Source organism: Poecilia reticulata, chromosome 22, assembly GCF_904066995.2.
Source record: "Poecilia reticulata chromosome 22, P_reticulata-male-v2, whole genome shotgun sequence".
Lineage (NCBI taxonomy): Eukaryota > Metazoa > Chordata > Actinopteri > Cyprinodontiformes > Poeciliidae > Poecilia > Poecilia reticulata.
The window spans coordinates 23,294,089-23,303,159 of NC_088851.1; the positions used below are offsets into that span (position 1 = coordinate 23,294,089).

General features: G+C 39.8%; 1 protein-coding gene across 1 annotated transcript; it reads right to left on the reverse strand.

Annotated features, from left to right (window-relative positions):
* Positions 1 to 1,216: 1,216 nt before the first annotated feature.
* On the reverse strand, positions 1,217 to 6,785 carry LOC103458867 (Krueppel-like factor 11). The gene is made up of 4 exons (XM_008399981.3): positions 6,598 to 6,785; positions 5,626 to 5,925; positions 3,365 to 4,298; positions 1,217 to 2,815 (listed from the first exon to the last, which is right to left on the reverse strand). Exons 1-4 carry the CDS (start codon positions 6,610 to 6,612, stop codon positions 2,514 to 2,516), a joined length of 1,551 nt encoding a protein of 516 aa, XP_008398203.1. The 5' UTR covers positions 6,613 to 6,785; the 3' UTR covers positions 1,217 to 2,513.
* Positions 6,786 to 9,071: the final 2,286 nt, after the last annotated feature.

A 9,071-nucleotide genomic window follows, 5' to 3' on the forward strand; every position in this document is an offset into this window, starting at 1 on the left:
TAAATTTTTTTGGTTGTAGCTACAGTGATGACTTGCTCAGGGCAGCAGGTGTCGCTGTGGATCACACTTCTTGTGGCATTCGGCCAGTAAGTAAGTCGGTCAGTGAGGCAGGTGGGCGGGGTTGCCGGGAAGAGCGCTGATTGGTCGCGCCCCCAGTGGTCCATATTTCCAAGAGTGTGATTGGAGGAAGATGCTGTTAATGGTTGTGGTTCGACTGCTGATAAATGTGCGTGAGAGACACGGAAACTAAGGAAGACCTGACGTTTACCTGGAGCTATCCTAGTTTTGTTGTATCTTATCCCTACTGGGACCCTGGGAACGTTTGTTTGGTGTGTTTTTAACTTTCTTTTTGCATAATTTTAGCTGTGTTTATTAAAACGGAATCAAATTTGACCAGCTTGTGTATTTAGTTGAAATTAATTCATTTATTTATTTTTTTCCAACTCTTACATCTGCCTTTTAAAATGAATTGAGTAGTCTGTGTTCCTTACTTTTTGGTTCTTTCATTAAGCACTACTTAAAATTTACTTTTTTGATCAGAATCAATGCGGAATGCCTAAAGGTCCAGAAAAATACATTTTTCTTTTCCTCAAAACAGCAAGGGGTTAAAAAAATCCCACATTGCATGATTGTATGTTGCTTATAATAGCATTCATAAGAAAATTAGAAAAAAATCTGTCAATACTTAATATTTTTTTCATCACGTTTATAATTATAAAGTCTCATGAAAGGATAGTGTTTAAATTCTACCGGTTTGTGTGGCTAAAATGTGAAAAAATGTCTCAATTTAATAAATTTGAGTGTTTTAAACTCAGATAACAGCTTCATCTCCTTCTTTCCTCCAGACTGAACCAAAAAGTCCCAAAAGATTGGTTAATAAAAAGCAAACTTCTCACCAGTCTCTTCTGACTCAACCATTCTGGCCCGGAGGTAATCCGGAGAACACAATGTTCCCGACAGAACTGCTTGCAGAGCTTTTATAACACACTCGCACAGAAATCAGTTTAGGCCAACAGGAAGCTACCCACGGGGTAGTAAGCTCATTTGGAAGAACATGAGTGAGGCTCAGCTGACCAGAGAAGGCCGTGGTGAAGAAGGAGGTAGTGACACACAGAGGATGTGGGCTGACACCACTCAGTCTGTTTCTGAATCATTCGGCTGGAAAACACTGCTGACTACGCCTCGTTTCCACTCAGAAATAACACAACAATACAGCTCATTTAGGTGTTTTTTTTTATTACAAACATGATATTAAATAATATGAAAAATTAGGTGGGCAGATATATTTGACGTAGAATCAAAGTACTCATGATTAGCTTTAAAATGTACACTTTTTGTCATGTTTTACCCCTCAAATAAGACAAAAAAATGCATTTTATACTCGATACATTCACACTGACATCAGTATTATGACAAAGATAATGTCTTGTAGGAGAGGTGGACAAAATGAAACGTCAACAACTGAGTCAATACAAAAGCTTTGGCAAGGATGCATACAAATTATCAATAATAAAAAAAAGTAAACTATCTTTTAGAGAAAACCCATGTACAAAATGAGCAGTAGAGAAGAAGAGTCCAGTGCATGTTCAGTCTTTTTTAGGTAAAATGCAAGCAGCCATGTTTGCTGCTCACTTTGTCCCTCTGGTGTCTCAGGAGTGAGAAAGGTCCATGCATATTTTTTTTTAGGTAAATTGATTTTCTTATTAGAAACCAGCAATAATTTTAAAAAGTATTTTTAAAATACAAAATATTCAATTGAAATAAAGCCATTTTCCCGATTTTGTAGTCAAAAATGATCTGAAACAAACCTTTGTCTCATATTCTGACATGATTCACCATGTGACATCACTGCCCATATATGGTAAGGGTGAGTGTTTTAGAGTATGTGCCTCATCCTGTGACATCAATGCCCATATATGGTACGGGTCAGCCAGTTGAAGTAGATGTTTTAGACATTCATCAGCATGTAATCCTGTTTCTCTGGATTAGCCATTTTGGTGAAATGTGGAGCTAAATATCTGTGGGGAGAAATAATGCTAACTTGTAACAAAAAAAAACAACTTAACTCCATGCAGATTACTTTTGCGCTTTGGCCTCAAACCATTTCCAATCCCACTAATGCCAGTTGATGCATATTTCACACATACTGAGGATCTTACTAGAAGCACTTTTCTGCCACCTAGTGGTCAGAGCTATGCCTAATTAGGCCTAATTTTGCTAATTTGATAACAAAACACTTAAACTGGCTAGAAAGACAAGAGGAAACGAAACAGTACCTTCTGGACTAGGTTATAAAAATGGGTCAAGTGATTTTTTTGAAATCTTAGACATGAAAGAATATCAAACTAATTTGTCAACTCGCCTGTTGTTGACCTCAAAAAGGCGGAATGGCTCATGATTCAATTTAATACTTTGAAATCAAAATATTACTTGGTTTTCATTACTTGTTTCCAATGAGAGCATCCACATACCAAAGTATGCACAGAATGAGAAAGATGGCATTTGTTCAGTGTCTACTTGGAGCTGGCAGGTACTAGCATGCTCAGCGTGCCAATGGCAGCTTTAGGGGGAGGAGTTTTGTCTGCAGCCATTTTGCTTAGATTGCGAACATCCGCCTGCCAGGTGGGGATCTTCTTTGTGGTCATGTGACGGCGAGCATGTTTGGTCAGGTGGTCGCTGCGCATGAATCGCCGATCGCATACCGGACAGACAAATTTCTTCTCGCCCGTGTGCGTGCGCCGGTGTCGGGACAGCTCATCGGAGCGGGCGAACCTCTTATCACACCCGTCCCAGCTGCAGCTGAATGGTTTCTCACCTTCGGGAGGAAAACAGAAGGACAGACAGGAAAAACAAATGAGTCACGATGTTGACATCAAAACTCAACACGTCGATTCTCATATGATGATCTCAATCGTGTTTCTCTATGAAATACCCGGACACACAAGCTATGTTTCCATGAACAATAAAATTGCGCAAATTGGAATTCTAAAAATAAACTTGCTTAATTGAAAAAAGCCAATAGCATTAGAATTAGGTGGTGTTTTGACTGTATCAAAAATAAAAGGAGACACTTTTTTTCACATCACACTAGTCATGAGATCAATAACCAGATGTTACTACTGGCGGAAAAAACGAAAAAGACAACAGGAAGTGGCAGGAGGATGATGGCCTAGTATATTTTTAAACAACTTATAGGGGGAACAAACTTATTTGCGTGTAATATCAATTGCATTTCTTATTTAATGGAAAAACCACAATTGAGAAATTGTGTTTTTTCAACTTTGCTGGAATATCAACAAAGTTTTGCGCACATTTGTAATGGAAACACAGCTTGTGCCAGCCACCAATCAAGAAAGGGCCTCACCTGTGTGTGTCCGTAAATGAGCCTTGAGGTGTGAGCTCTTGAAGTAAGTTTTTCTGCAACCTGTAAAGCTGCAGATGTAGTTTCTCCTGCGAGAAAAGTCCATTTTTGTGGCTGCCGTGTTGCTGCAGGGCCCAGCCGGCATGTACACGGGGGCTGGGGCTAGAGGTAGCAGTTTGGTGTTGCCCAGAGTCATGACAGTCTGTTGGCCCTGAGAGGCCTGGGGGACCGAGGAATGAGGGAGGACCAGCATTACCGTGGCCTGTGGCACTGCTGAGCCCACAATAAGGGGCTGCTGGAGGGAGGGGCTGTTGGCTGAAGCGGGATGGGGGAGGATGGGTGTTGTGGCAGTCCGAATTCCAGTACCGGAGGTCTGACCTGGACTGGGGATGAACGCTGAGATTATTCCCGATTGGCTGCAGATGGGGAACATCTGGCAGATGATTTGTGGACTGGTCACTGAAGTAGGAGAGAGGGTGGTTGGGGGGCCTGTGGGTGGGTTTTGTGGTTGGGTGTAGACAGTGGAGGTGGCGACAATGTCCAAGGAAGGTTTAGAGGGACTGACAGGGTGCTGTGTTGCTACTGCAGGAGGAGACGGAGGTGTGTTTGTGATGCATTCCTGTTGCTGCTGCATGCACACTATTGTTCCTGTTGCAGTCACTGTGCTCGCAGTTTTCTGTGAAATGGAGGTGACTGGAATGTGGCGCTGCTGGCACAGGTCTCTGTCCGCAGTGTGCCTGATGACACTGGTCGCCATGGCTCTGCAGGGGTGCGGCGGAGCAGGCAGGGACAGGGTCCTTTCAGGAGTGTGGGCCAGGTTGGGTTGATGGAGCTCAGGTCCAGAGAATGCCGTGGACACGGTGGGTGCCGGGGAAGACTGGACCGTGCCGCTTGAAGAGATCTCAACAAAGCTGGGGCTGTGGGGAGGTGTCATACACTGGAAAGAAATGAGGAAGGATTAATGCTATAAAAACTCTTTACAGAAACACAGTCCAATGAAATCAATTGTATTATCAGACAAAGATAGCCAAACTAAATGTGTTTAGAGTTTGAAGACCCTATTTAAGTTAATTCTACGCCAATTAAAGGAGATGATTTTGACTAGGCCAGTCTAAAACTTCATTTTTATTCTTTTTAACCACTCAGACGTGGACTTGCTGGGTCATTTTCTTGCTGCTTAACCCAAGTTTGGATGAGGATTTATAGTTTCACAGACATGAAGCAACAAAACAGCCCAAGACAACATACTACCAATACCTTGTGGTGAATCCAGAGTATGCATGATGATTTTCTAAACAACAGATCTAGTTTTCACCTTCCACCTGGCATTGCACAGAATATTTTCCCAAAAAGGAGGTTTTCTGCAAAAATGTAAGAGAGACTTGGTGTTCTTAGAACTCTCCCATGGGTTTAATTTTGTTATTAAATCATGAGTACTACCCTGGATGAGTCGTAATTTTGGTAGGTCGACCAGTCCTGGGAGGGTTCACCACTGCATAGTATTTTTTTCCACCACCATCATTAACTGGAGTCCCAAAATGTGGAAAGAACCGAGACTTTGTAGCCAATTTACTGTTGTCAGGCAGATTCAATGTAAGTGTTTCTAGAGTTCTTACTTCATGAACAATTTCCCTGGATGGTTTGAAAATAGGACTGGCCATTTATTGTATAGTTTATCATTTATTGTGATACATTTTTATCATGATAAGAATTTTGATTTATGGTTTTCACAATAAATTCCCATTAATGATGTTTAAAAAAACCTAAACTATTGTCAGTTTCTATACTGTTTGTTAAATGTGAGTATCAATGAATACCGATACATTTGAAAAGTACAAATCACACTTTTCTGTCCTGAAGAAGAGCATTACAAATGGGAAGGTTTTTCAACAGTACTAATTTGTGTTTGTGGGTCTTTGATTGCCATACAATTACCTCAAAAAGAAGTTATAAATAGTTCTTACTGTCACTTTTATCAATATCAAAATAGTACCACAAAATATTGCAATAAAACTTTAAGTACATATTGCCCACCTCTATTTTAAGTTTTTTTCTTGAACTTCATAAATAAAATATGTGTTTGTAAACTGTTTCTTGTAGTTTTTCAAGTTGCCTAAGCATGACAAAAACCAAAAATCAAGGAACTACGTACTTTTTCACCACACTGAAAGTATCACATAAAATATCCAGGTGCATAAGTGACGCAGCTGAACTATAAACTGTGATTCTATGGGTTTGCATCGCACTGTTTGACAAGCTCTTACCAGAGAGGAGAGGGACACAAAGTCCCGTGGGGACTCCTGGAGCTCCAGCGGCAGGAGGGAGTCGCAGGAATCAGAAGCCGGAGTGAGGGGCCGGGGCTTGCAGGGGTTCAGCTTGTTGCTGCCGCCGCCGCCGAGAAACACAGGTTGACCCCAGGAGCTCATACACACCAGAGCTTCAGCCGCCTCCAGATCAGTGTACTCCAAAGCAGAAGAACAGCTGCTGGTTCCACTGGAGACAAATTGTTCGTTGTCGTGCCTTCTTCTCTTCAGGCACGGCCCGCACTGATCCATATGTACAGCCTAGGAGGAACAAAGAAACAAAGCTGTGTTTTTAACCCACTATTATGCCGTAGTGGTTGAGTTTAATCAGTTATGACTGACTAAAGGAAACTGAGTCTTGTACTGTAAAATACAGCAGCTGTATCTGCTCAGTATGGCTGAATTTCCCGGGCCAAACTGGATGATGCTACCACTGTGGGAGAGAGGGGGGTTGTTGGTGACTACACCCTAACCCTGCATGCACTCCCTCTGGATTGAAGCCAGAACGCCTCCCCTTCCCAAATATAGACCCAGCAGTGACGTGCTGCCAGATCAGCCATGTGAAATCCCCATAAAGCGGTTCGCATCAGGAAGTAGTCTTGGCAATGAAACAACTTTGTCTTATCATTTATCAAGAAACACAAATTATTTTACTGAGTCACCAACCACTTTGATCAGACTGCCTTCCGGCTATTTTTTTTTATTTTTATTTTTTAAATTTATACAATAATACATTTTGTATTAAAGACAGAAAAAAAGTTCCTTAAATAAATACATAGTTCAACTATGATCAGTATAAAATATATCATTAAAAACTTTGACAATGTGTGTAAATTAGTTCCTGACAAGGGTTTTATAGCAGGGAGTAAGCAAGAGAACATTATGTGACTGTTTGGAAAACAAAATAAACAAAGATTTTTAAAATCAACTCACCTCTTGTAAGTCCATGTCATTAATATTTCCTGACGCCTCTGAAGCAAACAGAGAGAAAAAATGTCCCGTTAATTTTGTTGAAGCCAGTGTGGAACAAAGGGAGCTTCAGCCTGGTCCAGGATGGACTTCAGATCGTCTCTCTTTTTTTCCTCTCAGCTGAGCTGTGTGTGTAAAACATGGGTAGGGACAGAAAAACAAAACTCACAACACGTATTCACGGGTGGCAACACTCAGCCAATCGCCGTACGGCGAGTGCGGCGCGCTGACCAATGGGAGAGCAGAAAGCGCGTGAACAGTGCGTGCTCGCTGGACGGTTGGAGGAAATAGGGTGCGTGGCCGTTGGTGGGCGTGGCCACAGAGTCAGCAGTGTCAGGGTGAACCCAGTGAACTGGCAGTCGCTGAAGTGGGCGAAAGGTCGGCTCGGTCTATGCTGCGTTTGAGGATAGTTGGAATAAATTTAGAAATGAATTCAGTTTAGTTGTCAGGCGAAGTTTATCAATTTAGCTGAGCTGTGAACAAGTATTTGCACCCTTAATGATTTTTCACTTTGTAAAGGTGAAAAACAACTTTTACTATCAAGTCAAACATTACCTGACTAACTTAGAATACAGGTTTTGAAATAATTATTTTATTTAAAAAGGAAGATAAGGATAAGGAATGCGGAAAATAAATTATCCAAACAAACCTAACCTGTATTTGGCCACCAGCTGCCAACATTTCCTTAGCAATTTTGTCAAAATTGACAACAGACAAATAACTAAATGACAAAATAAATGAGTACATAAATAAATAAGAAATGTTTTAAAATACACGCAAATTGTTTAATTAAATATTTAAAACACATATAAGTTGAGCATCACTTTAAACACATATAAGTTGAGCATCACTTTCCCTTGTTACTAAAGTTCTATTGAAAGTGTTGTTATGAAAGAGATTCTTGAACTTTCAAATTGCCCCTGAACGCAACACTGACAGCAAGCAAAGCGCGGGTTTCTGACTCGTTTTGATGTTTGTGCAGCTCTCTAACAGCGGAAAGCGGGAAATCAGCTGGTTTGCAGTTAATTGCACCACCAAATATGATATATTGTTGAAGCATGTACGTTACAAACTGTACAAGTCATAATATTTTATGTTGTTTTAAATTTCTGTTAGAATAAAAATGGGATAAATATACTGAGGGTTTGAGAAGACAGAGCAGACACACATCTGTTATGTTTTCTGCATGATATTGCAGAAAACATAAAAACATAATTAGTGTTTTGTTTCTCGTTCTTTTTCTTTCTTTTAATAATTTCTTTAGTGTAAATTAGTCTGTCCTGTACTTTTAGTGTAACTATAACATATAGTGTTCAATGTCACACTTCATCATGGGTACATATACAAATGGCATCGCATACTATTTTTCATACATATGTTTTTCTCTATTTATTATTTCAATATACCCTTTCTGTTTCATGATTTTGCATGATCACAATTCATATGTTATTATTTTATCTGTAATTTACTTGTTTTTAAGTATGTGAAATAATGCCAAAATATTAAAGCTTTTATGTAGATGTTACAATGCATTTTGAGGTTTTTATGGCCTAATGTCAGATCATTTTTATTATGGGCCCAATTCTGGGTTATAAAGTTTTTGTCCTTGGAGAGTTTATGGATGTTTGAAACATAAATCACATGGCCGACCTACATAAGCACCAATAACTGCATGTGGATAAACATAGCGTGTCATATGTTAGACTTCAGCAGTAGCCCAGGACCACAATTTCCCTAATTTTTGGGGCCCCAAAGACTTTTTTTTTTATGAACACGCTTAGCATTGTATGCTATACTGTATAAACTCATTGGCCTATATCAGATGAATTAGAGACAAACAAAATCCAAAAATATTAGGGTATATGCATGATATATTGATACTAATGTTGGTATCGGCCAATATTACTCATTTTTTAAACGTATAGATATCAATCCAACAAAGAAATGTCATAAATATTTAAAAAATAATGTATACAATATTGGCAAAAATCGTTTATCGGCCATAACAGCATCGTTTATTGATATCAACCCAAAATTATGAAGATATTGTAATTTTTTTTAGGATGCTCAGGGAACATATTAAACCTGCCTTGTACCAGTTCATTGAGGACTACCTATTAATGTATTGTAATTTGTATCAGTAAAGTCATTTTTCTGTAACGGATAGGACACCAGCACTGGCTATAGCCCAGGAGCCAAAAGCCTGTAAATCCGGCCCTGGTCAAATGTTCCTTAAAATGCCAAACTGGTGGAAAATGAATCTTTAATCACCCAAAATGAACTCTTCATGTGTAACTAAAGAAAATAACATCTGTATCTGACCGTAACAAAGAACTCAACAACCCATGTGTGGACTTTATGAGCGCGGACTTGTGCTGCTTTTGCTATTTTTCAGAGAGAAACCCGACTACGTCTTATGTCTGTCTTATTGTTGACCT